The sequence below is a fragment of the Diabrotica virgifera genome, chromosome 6, assembly GCF_917563875.1.
Source record: "Diabrotica virgifera virgifera chromosome 6, PGI_DIABVI_V3a".
In the NCBI taxonomy this organism is placed as follows: Eukaryota; Metazoa; Arthropoda; class Insecta; order Coleoptera; family Chrysomelidae; genus Diabrotica; species Diabrotica virgifera.
Genome location: NC_065448.1, coordinates 102,236,236 through 102,258,628, shown reverse-complemented (window position 1 = coordinate 102,258,628; position 22,393 = coordinate 102,236,236). Strand labels below are relative to the sequence as shown.

Genomic DNA, 22,393 nt, shown 5'->3' with positions numbered 1-22,393 from the left:
TTGATCACTGAGTGTGTTTCAGAGATCTACATTTTTTGTTTTTTCAAAAACATTTTGTTATTGTTAAGTGATGCTGCGCCATATGACCAGAGGTGGACAACATTTAAAAATATTTTTTTCAAATTTGTTACTTGTCTAGAGCACGCGTCTGCTACAAATAGAGCAGCAGGATGCTACAATCTGTAAGGATGGAATTTACAATGGTCAATACCCTTGTATAAAATATAAAAACATATTTTTAAAAGCCTTTCTGCGCGTATAGGTGTATAAAGATCGTTTACCTAATGTGCCTTTACCACCTGAACTTGTGATAAGTAGATGGAGAACATGGTTAAATTATGTAAATTTCTTAACCGATAATTTTGAGGGAATAAGAGACGTCATTTGTAGTTTCGACGTAGACGCAATTGACGTGCTATGAAAAATGTGTGGATATTTAAAAAAACCGTTATGAAAAAGTAATTTGACAGATATAGTATTCAAACACATAAAAGTATTGAAATTATCAATTATTTAAATGAAATAATAATTAAACACCTTGGTGAAACCAACAAAGTGTATCAAAAATCTGCACGGTGTTAAAGAAAAATGAGGGATGATAGAGGATAAGAAGATAATTTAATTTTATAGTTAGAACCCTTAATTAAACAATATTTTAGTTTGCTTCTTTAACTTCATGTGAAGTAGAAAGAAGTATTTTCGTGTATGCTTAAACAATTACAATCAGACATACCTACGACTGTTTTTCTGTAGAAAATTTTGAAAAACGTTTCAAAATGTATAGTTTTAATAATAATTGTAATAATACAAATAATGACAGATGCCGATATGGATGTCAAGCCCAAGAAACCATCCAACATCTTACAGGGGGCTGCCAGGCATTTACTGCAACTGAATACAAGGAACGGCATGACGCAGTGGGAAAAATCCTTCATCAAGAGATAGCGATCAGTCTGGGACTTCTCCAAACGGACCATCTCCCATATTATCAATACGTCCCTGAGAGTATGCTTGAGGATGGCAACTACAAGCTATACTGGGACCGCACTGTGCTCACAGACCAAACAGTGGCACATAATAGACCAGATCTCGTACTAGTTAATAAATTAACAAGACAAACAACACTAATTGATGTGGCGATACCTAACAACAATAATCTACGTAGTAAATTTACTGAAAAGATCGCCAAGTACAGAGATCTGGAAATTCAAATACGAAGGCAATGGAGAATGCAAAGTACCCAGACGATACCGATTATTATGTCTACTACTGGAGTCATTCCAAAGACCCTCCTCGAAAGCATAAAAAAGCTGGGTCTGAATGAACATCTTTATAAGACCATGCAGAAAGCTGTACTACTCGCGACGGCCAGAAGTGTACGAATTTTTTTGGGAGATACACCTGCATTCCAAGTCACCTAGGGCTCGATAACACGGAAAGAGTCCCACTAGAGCTCAATCCTTTTGATACCGTAGGTATCTGGGATGGGTCAATTTTCCCCTTAGAGAGAGTGTGAGCCGTATGACTAAATTTGGAAAATTAATGATGATAAATATAAAGAATAAGAAATGAATATAACGATGTATGTTATAGAAATTTCAATAAATATTTTTTTGACTTTAGCATAAAAAAATTTTTTTTAGCAAATACCTCGACAGTCCATTGGCATCAAATAAATAATTAAATACCTTCAAAACAAGGATTACTGTGTTTTTTATTTATATGCAATAAATGCATAAAAGCATATTTAAGTGCATATTTCAACTGTTTTTTGTGCATATTTGCATGCATATTTTAGGGTTTTTAAGTGCATATTTCCCGAGCTCTACTGATTACATTTAAATTATCACTGCTTCTTCTATCAGAGATCAGGAAAAATTCCTTCGAAGTTTCTACTAGGTAGTTTAAATCACCTTTTAAAAGTTTTCTATCCGGGATTTCCTGGGTACAAGTTTTCGGTGGGAAAATACATCTTTTGAATGCATTATAACCAGGATTTCTTGGGAATTTGCTCAGAACATTACTTGGTAGGTTTGACGAAAGTTTTTTTGCTACCAGTGACGTAGCAACACTTGAATACTGTGAATTATATAATCAATATCAATAGCAATATGAAAAAAAGATGACTAGTCGCACGTAAAACTGTAGCCCAACAATTTGAGAAATACAGAATCTTCTTCTCCTTTAGCCTGTTTGCATTCACTCCTGGAAAAGGCCTCCCTATTTGTTCTCCATTCTTCTCTGTTTTGTACTGTTTGGTGCCAGTTTCCCCCCATTTCTGCTTTGATGTCGTCTACCCATCGTTTTTGTGGTCTTCCTCTTTTATGTGCTCACGTGGTCTCTAATGTATAATATTTCTCGTTTACCTTTCATTTTGACGTGGCACGTGTCCTACCCAGCTCCATTTCATTTGCGCAATACTTTCAATTATATCTTCCACTTTCGTTCTGCTTCGCACCTCCTCATTTCGTATATGTTCTCTAAGAGATACTCCTCATAAAGAATTTTATTTAATATCCTCTTAAGGCCTTGTAGGCCTAGAGCTTAACAATTTTACAATTACAACTTTACAATTTTACATAAAATGTCAGGCCATGGAGTTGGGGTGTTTACATTGTAAAATGGCGTGCACCCTATCCTCCGTGCTATGGCATGCTGGACGAGCCATACAGCCTGTAGTCAACACCCCGAAGTATGAGCGGGAATACAAAGTGAATTATTACTCATACGCTTATGAAACCTACCTGGCGGATCATAAGGGCCTTCACATTTTACTCTTTTTTAACTAGTCTTGAGTGAAATGTCTTTAATCCTTTCTATCGGCCTCTCTTGGCTACCTCTTCTTCTTCCTAACCCGAATGGCTATTAGGTTTCCGAGGGCAGACTATATTTCTTTCTACTACATACCTGCTCTTCACCGAATGATTGCCGGTATAAGCAATCCCCCACTTACTGACCAACGGCTTCGGGCGGATGAGTTGGTAAATGACAGGGCACTATTTTGTCCTGAGACTGAGAAATCGGTCTCGAAGGCGGATGAACTCTACAGAAGGGTCAACGGTATAAGAATGCAGAAGACAACGGGAAACCACTACACTAAAAACTCGTGAAGTATCCCTAGAAATCGTCATGGCTTACAGAAATGACAATCAACAACCTACTAATCATGGTTTTCGGATGCCAAGATTCGGTAGGGGGAGAAACAACAGTAACGACAGGGCTTCCCAGGCCGTTAGTCAGCGAAATCCCTGTTCAACTAAATATATACAATTCCACCTACAAAATCGCTACATGGAATGTAAGAAGTATGTATGAACCTAAGAAATTGAGGAATATACAGCAAGAGATGATGCGACTAGATATCGATATATTAGGAATAAGCGATAAAAGATGGGTCAGCTCTGGCGAAGTCAATACAGACAATGGACGAATCTATTACTCTGGAAGCAGCGACATCCAACACAGATATGGAGTTGCTATGATCATCGGTGAAAAAGTAACGAGATCAGTAACAGGCTTCGTTCCAATGTCCGAAAGAATTATAATGTTGCAGTTATTGACAACCCATGGAAAAATGAACCTTACCCAGATTTATGCGCCAACTGCTGACAAAAATGAAGAAGAAATAGAAAACTTTTATAGCGAACTTCAAAAAACATTACATCTCACAGCATCTAGAGACATATCAGTGATCATGGGTGATTTCAATGCAAAAAATTTGCGAAGGAAAATGCTACCCTAATGTAGGACACTATGGGGTCCTACATAGCTTGGCAAACGAAACGACAGAGGGGATCGCCTAATTGAATTATCAAAACTCAATTCAGGCAGTAAAGACATATCCAGGAGCGGATGTATCTTCTGATCACAGTCTTCTTATTGCTAGGTTTCAACTTCAACTAAAAAAGACGCAAAAAAGTCGCAACAACAATAAACTTAACATACAGAAACTAAAGTCAGAAGAAACAAAAGAAAATCTGAAACACCATCTATCTATATTAGAGCCAAGTAAGAAAAGTAGTTACAACAACCAAATGTAAGAAAGAAGAATGGATGACGCAGGAAATTCTAGAGTTGATGAATGAAAGAAGAAAAAACAAAACCATCAATAAGACCCGCTATAAACAGCTTCAAAACCAAATAAGAAGAAAAATTAGGGAGGCTAAAGAAACCCACTTCTCTGAAAAATGTAAAGAAATAGAAGAATTGCAAAACAGATATGACAACTTCAACTTCTTCTTCTTCTTAACGTGCCCTATCAAGTCTCCTTGACGTTGGCGATTAACATGGCGAAACTGTCTCTGTCTCGAGCTATTATAAATAGTTGTTCTGCTTTCTTTATTCCTGTCCACTCCAGGATATTCTTCAACCAAGAGGCTTGCTTTCTACCAATTCCTCTGCGTCCTTCGATTTTACCCATCATAATAAGTTGAAGAATATTATACCGCTCTCCCCTTACTACGTGTCCAAAATAGTCCATCTTTCTATATTTGATGTTATTAATCAGCTCGCGGGCAGCATTTGCTCTCTTAAGGACTGCCACATTTGTCAGCATAGCCGTCCATGTTATTTTTTGTGTACGTCTGTGTAGCCACATTTCAAAGTCCTCCAAACGATTAATGGTGGATATTTTTAATGTCCACGCTTCGACACCATACAAGAGGACTGACCAAATGTAACATTTAATCATGCGCTTTTGAAGTTGAAGTTGCAAGTTATCATGACAGAGGAATGACCTCATTTTTAAAAATGTCGTGCGGGCTATCTCGATTCTACATTTTATCTCTTTATCCGGATCTAGTTGTTCAGTAATATGGCAACCAAAATATTTAAAACTGGGTACTCTTTGAATTATATGACCATCAACAAATAACATACCACCTTCAACTTCAACCTACATAAAAAAGTCAAAGAAATAGCCGGAAGAGGAAATAGAAGAACCTCAAATATATTGCTCGACAAAAATGGAAATATTATAATGGAGATATAACGAAAACTACGACGATGGAAAGAGTACATCTAGGAACTATTTCATGACCAGAGAGAAGCTAGTACATCCGTAAATAGCCAAACCGGAGATGTGGGCCCAGAGATAACTAAATCAGAGGTTAGTCAGGCAATAGACTCTATGAAAACCTTTTACAAAAATGGAGGGCATTCAAAATGGCGACGATACATAATGTTACTAATAGCACGATAACTTTTAAACGAAAAGTCCGATTTCAACCAAATTTAGTATATTGGTTCTTTTTTTGATTTATCGAGCTCTTGAACCGGAAGAATCGGTTTAAGAGAAGTTGTGTTTTTCCTGATTTTTTTGTAAAAATATGTTGTTTATTTTTTCAATTCTTCACCCTGTATATACTAATTTTTCAAAACAGTAATACCGGCGTTGAAAAACATTTTTTAGAAAATATTTTGAACACTTTAGTTATATTGATTACCATTTAATAAATGCATAACGTATCTTCACATGTAGGTATGGTATGTTAAACAGTAAATGGTTAAGTTCAATTAGTTACCACTATAAACAGCCCGGATTAACCGATAATAGTATAAAAGGCCCGGTTTCAGGTAAAATTTATTTTAGGCTTTATGATGGGAGTACCGTCTAGTCAGTGTTAATTGCAAAAGACCAACTCTGTCTACCTCGGTGGCTTATCGCTCCGGGTGGATCTTAACAATGGGCCAGGTCAGATAAATTTAATAATATTTACGACCGCACTAATTTAATTCAAACCATTTATTGTTGAACAAACCATACCTATGTATGTGCGGCAGATTTGTGCAAATAATAATATAAGAATAATTGTGCATTTATTGGTTGAAGCATATAATTTGGTCCACACATACTACACATACAAAGATTCAAATTTAGATATGAGGACATCCCAGATTTTGTCTTCTACAAAAATGACGGGCATTCAAGACGAATCTGCCACCCATAGGTACATGTGAATATACGTTATGCATTTATTAAATGATAATTTACATAACTTTACAATTCAAAATATTTCCTAAAAAAATTTCTACACTCTTTTCAATGCCAGTATTACCTTTTTGAAAAATTTATATATACGGGGTGAAAGAATTGAAAAAGAAACAACATATTTTTACATAAAAAACAGCAAAAACACAACTTCTGGCAAACCGATTCTTCCGGTTCAAGACCTCGATCCTTATCAAAAAAAGAACCTATATACCAAATTTGGTTGAAATATGACGTCTCGTTCAAATGTTATCGTGCTATTAGTCACATATGTATAGTCGCCATTTTGAATGCCCGCCATTTTTGTAAAAGGAACAAAAACTGAGATGGCATCATCCCTAAATTTAAACCTTTATATGTGTAGTATATGTGGTTTAACTGATATGCTTCTACCATTAAATGCAAAATAATTCTTATAATATTTGCACCAATCTGCCGCACATAGATACATATGAAGACACGTTATGCATTTATTAAATGGTAATTAACATAGCTAAAAAGTTCAAAATATTTCCTAAAACATATTCTTACGCTTTTTTCAATGGCGGTATTAACTTTTTGAAAAATTAATACCTACAGGGTGAAAGAATTGAAAAAAAAAACAACATATTTTTACATAAAAACCAGAAAAACACAACTTCTGGTAAACCGATTCTTCCGGTTTAAGACCTTAACCTTATACATCAAAAAAGGAACCTATATACCAAATTTGGTTGAAATCTGACGTCTCCTTCAAAAGTTATCGTGCAATTAGTCACATATGTATAGTCGCCATTTTGAATACCCGCCATTTTTGTAAAATGCAAAATCTGAGATGGCCTCATATCTAAATTTGAACGACGAAGACGAAGTAGTTTTCAATCCTAATAGTAAATTATTAATATTATTATTAATGGTATACATTTTTATTCTAAATTTGAACCTTTATATATATAGTATATGTGATCCAAATTATATATTTCTATCATTAAATGCACAATTGTTTCACATATCGGCTGCACTATATTTTTCCTGCACTTCAATTCGGTTATATTTTTTTATAATTTTTATAAGTGAAGTACTGTTGTTTATCATAAATATGGTTATCCAACAATTAAACAATCACTTGTGATTAAACAATATTTGTGATTATTAATGCTTACTGAAAGTGTGTTTAATGGATCAAGGTCTCAGAAACGTGTTATTGCTAAGTATAGCATTTCTCTTATTATTTACTGGAATACAAACGATGAGTAATATTCAAAAAATTATTGTGGATAGTATAAAGAAAGACAAATCGTCTTACAAAGAGAGTGGCTATTACAGTCAAGCTATCAACAATGCAGCTTATGCTGTTTTTGCCTGGGCAGTACCATCAGTTATCAATGCTTGTGGATTAAAACTATCCATGTGCTTAGGTGTTCTTATAAATATTTTATTTATCTTTCAATTTTTACTAGAAGAAGTTTGGATTTTATACACGTTCTGCGGTTTAGCAGGTATGGGTTGCGCTATATTGTGGATAGGAGAAGGTGATTATTTGGCTCAAAATTCTTCGGACAAAACAATCAACAGAAACACTGCAATATTCTCAACAATAGTTAATTCAAGTATGATAGTTGGAAATATAATTGTTTTGTGTAGTTTCAGTGGAAAAGAAAAAATAAATCGAAACACGCGTATATTGCTTTTAACAATTCTGGCAGGTGCATGTGCAGTCGGATTAGTGATAATGTTATTTCTTCCTAAACATAAGCCAAAAGAAAAAGATAGTAAAGACAGTGGAGTTATCGGACCAGTAGATTCTATTCTGAACGCATTGAAGTTATTTTGTACAAGAAACATGTTGTTATTAAGTTGTTTGTTTTTATATGGAGGGCTGGAATACGCTTTCTTCAATGGAATTTATTCATCTGCAATTGGATTTACAAAGGTACTGGATAATCGTAAGCAATTAGTTGGCATGTCAGGAGTTTTTGTAGGAATTGGAGAAATATTTGCTGGAGGTGTAATTAGTATTTTTGGTAAACAAGTTGCCGACTTGGGTAGACGGGTCTTAGTAGTTGTAGCGTTCTTCATACATAGCATGAGCTTCATATTAATTTTCATAAACCTTCCAAACGATTCTCCATTTGGGGATACTGACCAAGCTGCAATTATTGAAAGTAGTAGTGTACTTGCAATGTTTTGTTCCTTTCTTTTAGGCCTCGGTGACTGTATATATGTCAACGTTATAGTTAGCTTACTGGGGACGGTTTATTCTGAAAATACTTTCTCAGGTTTTGCAATTTATCAATTTTTTATAGGTGTGGGAATTGTGATTAGTTTCATTAGTGCTACATTTATAGGACTTTATTATCAACTCTTAATACTGTTTGTATTATGTGTAGTTAGTGCAGCATGTCTTTTAATAGTTGATGCTTCTTGTAAACAGAAGGTTTTGAAGTAATAATTATTTGAAATTAATCTTTCAAATACTGTCGCCTTTCTTTTTCTTTTTGTAGTGCCTATTCGTTTAGGATGTTAGTGACCATCATGGAAATATGTAATTTGCATACTACTGCTCCGAAAATATTTGTGGTTGGTGTGTTGTACCACCTACGTAGATTTGTCAGACAGGAAATCTCTCGCGTTACTGGTCCTCATTTTCTTTCTACCTTTCTCTGTAAAATTAGTTGCAGCAATTCGTATTTTTCACTGTTCCTCATGACGTGACCGAGGTATTTGATTTGGCTGTTTTTAATGTGGTTAACAGCTTTTTCCTTTTTTTATTCCTAATATGTTGTCCTGATTAGTAACGTGGTCGGTATAAGATATCTTAAGAATTTGACGATAAAGCCACATTTCAAACGTCTCAAGTTTCATGAAGGTATCGTCTGTGAGAGTCCACCACTACACGCCTTACAGCATTATAGGAAACATATAACATCATAGTATTCCGATTTTTATGGGTATTGCTTAATCATCTAAATAACTGATCAATTTTTTGAAATGCAGTTTTTGCTTTCTCTATCCAAAATTTGACTTGTAAGGAATGGTCCCAAATTTCATTGACGTTCGTACCAAGGTAGGTATATTTAAAAATTGAAATAATTCCTTATTGGGTTGTGTTGATTTCTAATTGGCTAATATCTTCCTCAGGATACTTAATTGTAGGGATCCTTGGTACGAGCAGGGGTTTAGTTCCTTGAAGTGAAATTTTTAACATTGACCTTGTGTCAATTGAATTTAAAAATTTAACAAATTTAAGATATAAAATCTTTGTGAAGGGTTATTAGACCTTTCTATATCCCTAGTTTCAATTTCTATTAAGATATTTTCATTGGCGATGGTCTGATAAGGCCGAAAACGTTCTGAAAAATGTGTTAATCCATGTGGATAATTTAAATTTTAAATTAAATGTACCTATATACGATTATATAGGGTGTCCCAAAAGTAGTGGAACGGTCGAATATTTCGCGAACTAAACATCGGATCGAAAAACTGAAAAATATGTGTTTAATAATTTTCAAAAATCTATCCAATGACTTTAAACACCAGTCCCCACTACACCCCCTGGAGGTGGGGGGGGGGGTAACTTTAAAATCTTAAATAGAAACCCCCAGTTTTTCTTGCAAATTTGAATTCGTTATGTAAAAGTAGGCAACTTTTATTCAAGACATTTTTTCGAACTGTGGATAGATGGCGCTATAATTGGGAGAAACGATTTATCCTGATACCATAGGTAAAATTATAGAAACGGTCTAATATCTCGCGACATACACTTCCAAATGAAAAACCAAAAACAGATTTTTAATATTTTTCGAAAACCTATCGAATAACACCAAACATGACCCTCCAACCCACCCCCTAGAAGTGGGGTGGGGGGTAACTTTAAAATCTTAAATAGTAACCCGCACTTTTTATCGCAGATTCGGATTCGTCATAAAAAATTAAGCAACATTTACTGGAAACATTTTTTAAAATTTCTGATAGATGGCGCTAATAAATCGTATTTTTCCAATTAAAGCGCCATCTATTAACAATTCTAAAAAAAGTTTCAAATAAATGTTGATTAATTTTTCATGACGGATCCGATTCTGTAATAAAAAGTGGGGGTTGTTTAAGATTTTAAAGTTACCCCCCACCCCACCTCCAGGGGGTAGGTTGGAGGGTCACGTTTGGTGTTATTCAAAAGGTTTTCAAAAAATATTAAAAATCTGTATTTTAGTTTCTTATCTGGAAGTGTATTTCGTGAGATATTAGACCGTTTCTATAATTTACCTATGGTATCAGGATAAATCGTTTTTCCCAATTATAACGCCATCTATCCACAGTTCGAAAAAATGTCTTGAATAAAAGTTGCTTACTTTTACGTAACAAATTAAAATCTGCAAGAAAAACTGGGGGTTTCCATTTGAGATTTTAAAGTTACCCCCCACCCCACCTCCAGGGGGTGTAGTGGGGGTTGGTGTTTGGTGTCATTCGATAGATTTTTGAAGATGATTTAATACGTATTTTTCAGTTTTTCGATCCGATGTTTAGTTCGCGAAATATTCGACCGTTCCACTACTTTTGGGACACCTTGTATATTAGAAGTTGTTTACTTCATTTTAAGTATAGGAAAAATATTTTTTTACAAAAATTATATACTGAATGCTAAAAAGTTTCATCTGTGATTTAAATTATTTCTCATTTAGTTTGTTAAAAGGTGTAACAATTAAAATAAATTGAAATCTTTTGCTATTCTACATGATTAATGATAATTTATTTTATTAATACATATTTTGTTATGGTTCTTTTTATAATATTCATCGTTTTTTTATAATAAATGTACAATTATAACACTTTTTATTAAATATCAACCTATACTCCATTTCAAACGTTAGAATCAGTATGGTTGTATGTATATGTATAGCAAGCGGGATTGTAATTTTGTGAATTATTATAACTAAATCCTCCTTTAGAGTGCGGTCCTGAACTTAGTTGATTAATTGCACCTAAATTTAGTCTCAAAGTTTTTCATCGCTTTACTATAGTAAATCTTTAAATTAATTTATTATAAGAAACATAACCAGTAGTTTAGTTATTAGTGGTGATTTGATTGCCGTGTACTTTTATCAATATATTTACGGTTTCATCAAAATCTTATAGAATTTCAATACAGTCATACAGTTTTGTAAATTCAAAGGTGTTTAACAAAAACTTGTTTTTTGGCTTATCTTCGATAAGATAAATACTTTGTAATTAACAGAGTCGTACTGACCCAATTACAATATAATGAAACGAAATAAGAAAATTAAAATAAAAAGTATTTAACAATTTTATCCGATGGCCGGTACTTTTAACTACAGGGGTCCTCCAATTTTACCCGATCAACAAGCACCATCTTACTCTACAATTATTCAACTGAAAGCAGCTACATTTCCCTCGAAACAACAAGCCATTATTATCTCAGCAGTAGGCACAATAAAATTAGAAGACTACGTTGCAGCAATAGGATCACTAGTACAACACAAAAATGTAATCTTTTCATCACGAATTTCTAACGGCAGAGTCTGCATCTACATCTCCAGCACAGAAGTTGTTAACACTTTTTTAACAGACCACGGAGGTATACAAATAGGAGATAATGTTATCAGAACGAGAAGATTAGTCTCTTCTGCTAACAGGTTACTGTTGTCTAATGTCTGTCCGACTATTCCTCATCACATCCTCGAAAAATATCTTGCTGAGAAGGCCTTTCATCTTTTACCGATGTCTTTCTTAAGAGCGGGAATTCAAGACTCTTAATATAGTCACGTATTAAGCTTTCGTAGACAGGTGTACTATACCCCTGTCGACAATCTTGTTATTCCTGAATCAATTCTCATTGACTTACAGAATATTTCTACTACATTTTACAGAATCTTTCTTTCTTATGGACTCACTTGCTATCTCTGCCATCAATCCGGTCATATCGCCTTAACATGTACCAATACGGGCATCCAGCCAAACCCGTCCATACCTACATCCCAAACTGACCAAGACTCTATTCCTTCCTGTAATGCAACAGCTGAATACAAAAATCACTCTTTTCAGAATCAAACAGAAAACACTGGTAAAGTAATGGATTCCCAAGAACTCCATACAGAAATTAATATACCGAAACGTTTTCATTCTGAAATATCGACTCCACTTAATACACCACCGTTAGAAAACACAGAAATAGATTTTACAAAACCTAAAGCAAAGTCAACAAAAAAGTCAAGAGTCACTAAATCTGATACAAAAATTGAAAAAACAGTTTCTACCGAATCACTTGTCTAGCCTGCAAAGGAATTTATTGATGAAGCTTTAACCCAGTTTGAATTAAACTATGCAGAGATAGTCAGTTTTCTGAATCATGCACATGGTTCCCCCAATCCATTAAATATCGCACAAGAATACACGAAAAATATACCAGGACTATTAGCAATGCTAACAGAAATCTACCCCAAACTCGAAGATAGACGCATTCAATCTAGAATTATACGAATAAAGAAGAAAATAAGTCGTCAAATAAATCTAGACCAAATTGAAACTGATAACTCCGAAGATACAGATGTTTCCCAAGAAAACCCCAATTAAAAAAAATCAATGAAATAAATATTATCCAACAGTAAATGGATATTATTCAGCGGAATATACAAGGATTATTTACTTACATCGAAAGACTTATCTTATGGGGAGACGGGAATTAACGACTAAAAAACAATGTTTCAGAATGAAATGAGTCCAAATGACTTATCAAGAAATGATAGAATAAGGTTTGAACTTAAATTTAGGTACTTCGTAATTTCAAAAATGATATTTTATACTTATATTGTTGAGCATTGAAAATCGTCATCTTTCGTTCTTTTTTCAGTTTTAAATTGTTTATAACTAGAAAACGATCAATTTTAGAGAAAAATTACAGAAGGCCTTTTTTGTTTAGAATCACCTATAACATCTGAAATAATATCTGCCCAGGTCAATTTTTTTTATTTATAAAAAAATGTCATTTTTTACTAATTAATTAATTATAGTTAGAACAAGATTAGATAGGGCAACCCATGTTTTTTGTAATTATTGTTAACGTGCTCAATTACATGTCCAATAATTTTTATCCATTAAACAGATCGGTGCAAATCGACCTTATATCGTATCTTAGACTATAAAGTTATATATAATTCAGTTCTTAGCCATTTTTTCCGTACAATCAGTTCTAGTTTGCTTTATTTTAGATACGTAATTTTTTAAAATTTTAAAGAGTGTATCCTAAATCTGAATAATTTATTCTCAGATTCTCATTTCGCTCAAAATTTGGAAGGGAACAAAATCACCTTGCAGACATTTGTCATCGATTTGGTAAATATACTCGTAAATGTTCTGATTAGAATTATCAAGGGGAACGCAAATTTATTTTTAAACCTATTTACTGTCTTTCTAGCGCGTTCGAATTATAATGCTTGGAAGAACATGTGATTTAAAATTTCATTTTGATTATTTAATTGTTTAGTTTTATTTAAACTTCGGAATTTTTAGTTTACTTTAGTTTAGGTGTAGTTTAAAACAAACTGATCGTCAAAAGTTAGGGATATAGAAAATTCTGCTGATTTTCATAGTTGATTTTTTCGCGAACAGACGGATTCCGCTATTTTTTTTTTTATTTTAACCTTTTGTTTAGTATTTACACAGTTGTGCAAAGGTTTACTCAAACTTATTTTTTGTACTTATACCGGGTGGAAGAAAAAAATATGTTTTTCTTGTGTTAAGTTTGAGACACCCAGTAGGGAGAACGAGGTAAAAATGTGAGCATACATCAGAATAATATTGCAGTCTTATGTGTTTTGAACATACTGTTGTTTGGATGTCCCTGATATATTTAGAAACAAAAAAATAGACGGTTTTGTAATTTAACATGCGTTTTAACCGAAACAAAATTTGAGACACCTTGTAGGGAGAAAAAGGCACAAAGGTGAGTATACCCCGATATTATATTTTTGTAAATATGTAGTCTCATATTTTTTTAATATTGTATTTTTTTAATTTCTCTGATATCTTTAATAACAAAGAAACTAGACGGTATTACTCTTTAATATGTTTTTCTATGTTTCACATGTGTGATGTGACGCATGTCGTCAATTAAAACACATATTAAAGAATAATATCGTCTAGTTTCTTTGTTATTAAAGATATCAGAGAAATTAAAAAAATAAAATATTTACAAAATGTGAGACTACAACAAAATATCGAGGTATACTCACCTTTGTGCCTTTTTCTCCCTACAATGTGTCTCAAACTTTTGTTTCGGTTAAAACACATGTTAAATTACAAAACCGTCTATTTTTTTATTTCTAAAGATGTCAGTGACATTCAAAAAACAAAATGTTCACAAAACATAAGACTAAAATACGATTTCGATATATACTCACATTTGTACCTCGTCCTCCCTAAAGGGCGTCTCAAACTTAACATAAGAAAAATATTTTTTTTCTTCCACCCGGTATAAGTACAAAAAAAAAAGTTTGAGTAAACCTTTGCATAACTGTGTAAATACTAAAGAAAAGTCTAAAATAATAAAAAAAAAATTAGCGAAATCCGTTAATCTGTTCACGACAAAAACCTACTATAAAAATTTAGCAGAATTTTATATATCCCTAACTTTTGACGATCAGTTTAACGACATAACGACAGAGTTTGATAAATTGACCTAACAGATAAAATAAGAGATTATAAACAGATATAATAAGTTCCTCCTGAACATAATTGAACCTCTAGCACACAACACAACAACATTCATTAAAAACTCACAAAAAATCTTGCAAACACTAGCAAAAATAAATTATAATTATAACAATATGCTAGTGAGTTTTGATATCAAAAGATTTTTTAGCAATGTACCATTCGAAAGAAACGCTAATAATAATAGTAATAGATAAACTATTATTCATGGAGGATTTCCAACGAAACATTGTACAAAATCAATACAAACAACCCACCATATGGTGGAGATATGTAGAATATTTGTTTTCCATTTGGCCTCGCGGACCAAAAGCATTTGATAATTTCCTGACTGAAAACAACAATCAAGAAGAATCAATCCAGTTTCCAATCCAATCAACAATCATGTTTACCATCGAAAAAGAGGAAAACAGGAAAACAATTTATTTCGTTTCCTGGATGTGCTCATTACCAAAGAAGTTACAGCGGATGCAACCAAAGTGTAGAGAAAGTCAACCCACACCAACAGGTATTTATATTTCCACTCAAACTTCAATGTAAATATCAAAAAAGAAATCATCAATTCATTATACGAGAGAGCCCAAAATACCTTGTTTAACCAAAAGGCATTTCAAGAGAAAAAGAATTTGCTAACTAAGTTCTTAACAAAAAAGACTATCCAGTGTCAAATACGAGATTTAAAAATATAGAAAAAAAAAACAACGAAACAACACACCTCAAATGCTTTAACTAATTATACAAAAGCGAGTATTCGTTCTGTGTGAAAGTTGAATGAGTAGGTAATAAGCAATTTTGATTTAGAAATGGTATAGAAACTCTTGAACCACTATTTTGTATGAGAGTTCTTATAATAAGTTTTTTTGTTCCGAAAAATCGTTTATGTGTATTTCATCGACGACGAGAAGGCATTCGACCTAGTACAACAGGATACACGATTGTCTGTGAGTAGAATAATTATTGTTGGAAAGAGAAATATAGATCAATATTTGTGTTCTCTTAATGGAGAGGTGATATAAGGTGTAAAGCATTTTAAATATCTTGGTAGCTAGTTAAATACTAATATATATCAAGATTTGCTTCCTCGGAATGGAGATAATTTAGAAGATGTAAATAATTTTAAATATCTTGGCAGCTGGTTAAATGTAAATGGTGACACTAATAAAGAGGTATCAACAAGATTCAAAGTATCCCTTATAGCTTTTACGGCTGCCAACGTACATTTGTATGCCAACGGACAAATAATAGAGCAGGTAACGTCCATAAAATATTTGGGAGCAAATGTCAATTGCCAGTGTAATTAAAAAAAAAAGAAATCCTATCAAGAATTGAACAAGCGAAGAAAACACTCATGAACACGAAAACATTTTTTATAAGATCAGACCTTGGTCTGGAGCTCAGAATTCGAATGATCAGCTGTTATGTGCTTTCTGTCTTGCGATATGGCTGTGGAATTTGGACAATGGCCTCTGAAACAGAAAAGAGAATAGGTGCCTTTGAGATGTATAATATACAGTGAGGACGCTTGAGTGGGAATAAATCCATTATCTCGAGAATGGGTAAATTTATAAAAAAATTCTGAGGCAGTTCGATTTTTATTTTTAAATTATGAATTTTTGGCATATATGTCATACTAGTGACGTCATCCATACGGGCGTGATGACGTAATCGATGATTTTTTTAAATGAGAGTAGGGGTCGTGTGATAGCTAATTTGAAAGGTTATCAAATTTTCCATTCAATAATATAAACAATAACATAATTATTTATACAGGGTGGCCAAAAAATATTTTTTTTTTGATTAAATTAATTGACACAACAAGAAGAATGTAAGCAATTTATTTATTTCAAAATACATTTTACTGCTGTCAGAAAACAGATAAAAACGTTTATTTCACAAATAAACGTTGCTTTTCGCTTAAATTCAATGTTCAAACTGCTAAGAACGAAGTGGGTTGCAGATTTAACATTGAGTTTAAGCGAAAACAATATTTTTGTAAAATAAACATTTCCTTCTGTTTTCTGACAGCACTAAAATGTATTTTGAATTAAACAAATTACATAATATATTCTTCTTTTTGTCTAAATTAATTTAATTAAAATAATTTTTTTGGACCCCCTGTTATGTTAACGTGTATATTACTGAATAGAGAATTAAATAACCTTTCAAATGAGCTATCACATGACCCCCGCCCTCATTTAAAAAAATTATCGATTACGTCATCACGCTCAGATGGATGACGTAACTAGTATTATATATATGCCAAAAAGTCATAATTTAAAAATTAAAATCGACCTGTCTCATTATTTTTCCCAATTCGCTCATTCTCGAGATAATGAATTTATACCAACTCAAACGTCCTCACTGTATACAGACGGATGGTGAGAATTACATGGGTACAAAAAGTTTCTAACAATGAGGTACTTCGGCGCATAAACAAACAAAAAGAATTACTAAGAATAATCCAAGATATAAAAATGCAATACCTGGTCCATAGAGGGGATAGATATTATGTACTTTAAATCGTATTAGAAGGTAAAGAGCAGAGCAGAAGATCAGTAGGAAGACGCCAGAACTGGTGGCTGAAGGATCTAAGAAGATGGTTTAACTGCTCATCCGCAGAAATTTTTTGTGCAGCAGTTTCCAAAGCTACAGTGTCCATTTGGATCGCCAACTGTCGAAAGGAGATGGCGCAATAAGAAGAAGAAACCAGTTTTATGTAGGCCACCTAACAAAAAGGTGCTGAAGCATATTCGCAAGAACGTCTTAAAATGTTATGTGTGGTCTATTCTATAGTACAACCACAATCGTTCTCACAACCACATTTATAATATATATGGTTGTGAGACATGGACAATAAAAACTACAACGCTAAACAAATTTGAGACATTGGAATTGGACGGAATATCGACGGATCCTAAGAATATCGTGGGTTTTGCATGATATGTTCAATGAAGATATTTATAAGATGATGACACCAGAAAGTCTTCTCGTAAACATCAAAGTGTAGAAAAACACAATGCTTCGGCCATATTATTAGAGGACCTAAATACCATCTACTTTGCTATATAATAAAGGAAAAGTTGAGGGAAAGAGATCGATTCGTCGAAAGAAACTTTCATGGCTGCACATTATTAGAAGAAATGAAAAAATATTAACAGGAAGTATACCATAAATGGCTAAATGACAGAGAAAACGAGAATAAAAAAAAAGTGAATATCGGCAAGCACGTGACAAATTCAAAACCGAAGTCATAAACGCTAAAAATCAAAAATGGGAAGACAAATGTCAGGAGTTGGACACATACATCAGAGGGAGAAAATATAGAGAAGCCAAGAGATTTATAAAGAAAGTAAGAACCAACAAAATGGAAGAAACCCAATAAAAATAAACCCAATAACAACAACGAAATGGAAAGAACATTACAAATCACTTTTGGTAGAAAACAGACCAGAATACAGGACCACATCACACAATATAGTCAAGGTCACAGGACAGCCAATTCATATAAACGAAGAACAGACCAAAAAAGCAACATCCTTATTAAAAAACGGCCGCGCCCCAAGGCCGGAAGGAATACCTACAGAACTACTTAAAAATGGTACTGATAAATTAGATAAAATAATAACAACATTAATGGACGGAATTTTAAATGGAGAACCGGCACCACAGACATGGAAAAAAGGTTGGATAACATCTATAAATAAGAAAGGTAATAAACAAGATCCAAATAACTACAGAGGTAGTACCGTAACTAGTACACTAAGTCGACTGTACGGAAGAATTCTAAAAGATCTAATATGTGAAGATTACCATCCCTACGAATCTGAGGAACAAAGCGGCTTTAGGACAGGTAGATCCACAATAGACAACATTTTTTCTATAACTCAAGTAATAGAAAAAAGGTTGTCAAGAGCCCAAGAGTTGCATTTACTCATGGTAGATCTAACGAGGGCATATGACACGGTCCCCATTAATAGACTATGGGAAGTACTAGAAAAGACCAACATAAATGTATCTATTATACAGGCACTCAAAGAACTATATAGAAACTCGACATCCAAAATGAAAAGCAGAAATATAATATCAAAAGGTTTCCTGGCCACTAAAGGCCTAAGGCAAGGATGCTGTATATCGCCAGTATTATTCAATATATATATGGATGAATACCTTAGACAATGAAAGAAGAAGTGCAATGGAATGGGACTACCGAGAGGAGATGCGATACTCTATATGCTGCACTATGCAGATGACCAAATTGTAATTTCACAGAACAAGGAAGATCTGGAATATATGGCAAGGAAACTAATAGAGGAATATAGAAAATGGGGCCTGGAGGTGAATACCAAAATAACACAATATCTATGCGTAGGACGGGAAGAAACGGAGAACCTGAAACTGGAACAGTAGACAAGTAAGACAGGTAAGACGACTGGACGAAAGGAGAATCCCAAAAAAGTGTTAGAATGGACCCCACAGAAAAACGAAAACGAGGAAGACCAGCAACTACATGGATAAAGGTCATCTCCAAGGCGATGTCTGAAAGAAAACTAAGAGAGGAAAACTGCCACAATAGAAAGGAGTGGCGATTAGGAACGTAAAGGCGTAGAACGCTATAAAACCGATATAATATATATATATATATACATTATTAAAAAATGGTGTGGTTCCAAGTAAAGAATTATTTCGCACAACAGACGATAAAGAAAGGTTTCAAAAAATTCTAAACATGATGACGGCCAACCTCTGAATACGGACACAGCAGCTAAAGACGAAGAAGAAAATCAACAGATAATAAATACTCAAACGATTATATTAATTTTAAATTTTAAGAAATAGAAAAACTTATTTTATAAACCTACATTCTATGTTTTTATGCATAAATCACTTTCAGTGCTAAAATTGCAGTTAGCGGAAACAATGCTGGTATGAAATCAGAAAACAAATATTATTCCATCAAGTACCCACTTGAAAGGCTTTTATGTTATTAACACAGTTCAATTATAATTTTTTGCCATTAGTTCTTGTTATTGACAAAACCCTAACCAGTACATTTGCTGTATTTACCCAACTGGATAAATTGAAAATGGTAATTGCTATGCGTCAATTAAAGTGTTTTCAATTCAATTTTATCGTCAAAACTCCATACGCTCTTGTCAGTAAAATAGGTTAAACAGTTATGTTTCTGCAAGTCAAAACAGTTTCAGTGAAAATTTCTAATAGGTTTATTAATTAAGAGTTTCATTGAGATTAAAAAAACGTTGGTTAATAAGAGGATTCCAATAGTTTACATATTTTATAGCGTATTTAATTGCATCTTTGGTCAGGTTTGCATTGGAAGCAATTCCAATGACGCAACTGACGTTCTGCAATGTTAGTTAGTTATGTTTCTTAACGTCACATGGATCAGTTCTTATCATTTTGTGTTTGACTATGATTTTAAGTAATCTGACTTGTAAATGGCTTTCCTTGTTTACAATTTGCCAAATAAAATAAACGTGCTTACTTACTGGAACCTGAAACCTGGATTTCAGAGAAAAATGACCAAACAACAGAAATAAGGATCAGAATAGAAATAGCAAGAAATGCGTTTGTAAAAATGAAAACAATTCTTTGGAACAAAGACCTTATAAGGGAGTCCATATAGATTTTCACTTCGGAAAAAATTAAACAAGATGGAACTTTTTGTCATTTCATTAAGAAATGTTTAATAAACAACATATCAAAAATTTCTACTCGAGAAGTTGGTGCTTCATTTTTTAATAAACAAATGAACTACGAAGTTTGATGTTTTTTTAAATAACTCCGAAAATATAAATTTCAGAACAAAACTGACTTGACCGTTGAAAAATTCAGAAAATTTTACAAAAAAAAACCTTATATAAAGAATTTTCTAAAATTAAATCTGTATCTTCTATAATTTTTTATTTATAACGCTAAAGTCACCCTTCTCACAAACATTGGCGCACTGTAAACTAGCGTACGGCGAAGTGCACGGTTGAGTTATTTTAATGTAATTCTTTAACTAATGGATCAAATGAAATTTTACAAATTGAACCTAAAAGAAGAATAATTAAGCTATATTATGGTTATAATAAAAATAAATAAAATGTATGGGCATAAGTACGGTGGGGGCGGAAAATGAGCCTTACATGAATTTTGTTTAAAAATGATTTAAAAATGTGTAACTAATACAATTTTTCTTATAAAACCCTCAATTTTGCACAACTTACCTTTTAAGTATCGTACTAAATGATGTATTCGAAAAAAATTAAAAAAATTTAATTCAAATGATATGACGTCTTAAAAAATGTAATTTTGGAAATCTTCGTAATTTTATAGAATTACCACCATTTTAAGACGATATTGCTCAAGTTTGAACAGATCTATTACAGTTTTATAAATGATTTTTTAAATATTCGGATATAGTCTTTAAAACGCACTGAATTATTTTACTTTAAAAATGAAATGAACTATTTCTTCTTGAGAAAATTAAGAAAGATAACAAAAATGTAATAAAAAACCGAAAATTGCCAGCTAAAAAAATGTTTATATAAAATCTTTTTTCTGTAAAACTTACCTAAAATACATTTAATATTAACCTTCAACAATAATAAATGTTCAGCAAAAAATTTTTTTTAGCTCATACAGTATGTCTGCGTAACATGGAACCTATTGATAACTTTTTTATTATCAGTTTTACGAAAAAAAAGTTATTCTTTATAAAATACTCTGCATCGTATATAATCTAAGATGCAATCATCAAATATCACATTCAATAAATTTTATACGAGGTATGTCAAAAAATATGAATTTCACTCAAGAGTAAATTATCGTTAAATTTCACAATATCGAAAATTGTTATTAATTAAGAAAAGTTGTTTGGAATTAAAAAAATTGTTTGAGTGTTCAATTACATCCTTCTAATTAAAATATTGTGAATAATAAAGGCAGTTGACTCTTAAGAAAAATTAATATTTTTTGCATACCTCGTATAAAATTAAAAAGGTTTAATATCTGGTGGTTGTATCTTAGATTTTAGATCAGGGAGATCATTTTATGAAAAATAACTTTTTTTCGTAAAAGTTATAATAAAAGAGTTATCATAATTGTAATAAAATGATGATGAGTATCCGTTATTTGAGAAAAAATTGAAAAAAAATTTTCGATTAGAATAATATAATTGTATATTTAAACATAGTTTTTAATTTCAAACTTTTCATAATAACATTTTTTGATATTCTGAAATATAAAGTTACTTTACTCTTTAACGAAATTCATATTTTTGACATAACGCGTATAAAATTGATAAAATTTGATATCTGATGGTTGAGTTTTAGATTTTTGACTATCTAGAGCATTTTATGAAGAATAACTTTTTTTCGTAAAATTGATAATAAAAAAGTTTTTCCATGTGGTTCCGAGCTACGCAGACATACTGTATAAGATCTTCTGTATAAGAATTTTCAAATTGCAATGCCATATTGGGATTCAGTATAATCAAAAACAAAATAGAAACATATTTGATCTAAGTAAAATGATGGATTTAACGAAATTTTAAAATTATTAATACAAAACAATTATAATTGTTTAAACAATTAACAAACAATTAGCGGCCAAATCCGCGAGTAAAACTTTTTACTTTAACATAATATATTATTATAAACTAACAAAAAAAGTTTTAGAAAAATATAAACTTGTTTG

General features: G+C 32.5%; 1 protein-coding gene across 1 annotated transcript; it reads left to right on the top strand.

Annotated features, from left to right (window-relative positions):
* The first annotated feature begins 7,217 nt into the window (after positions 1–7,217).
* LOC114343442 (UNC93-like protein MFSD11) lies at positions 7,218–8,417 on the top strand. The gene has a single exon (XM_028294272.2). The coding sequence runs from the start codon at positions 7,218–7,220 to the stop codon at positions 8,415–8,417; it is 1,200 nt and encodes a 399-aa protein (XP_028150073.1).
* The last annotated feature ends 13,976 nt before the right edge of the window (positions 8,418–22,393 follow it).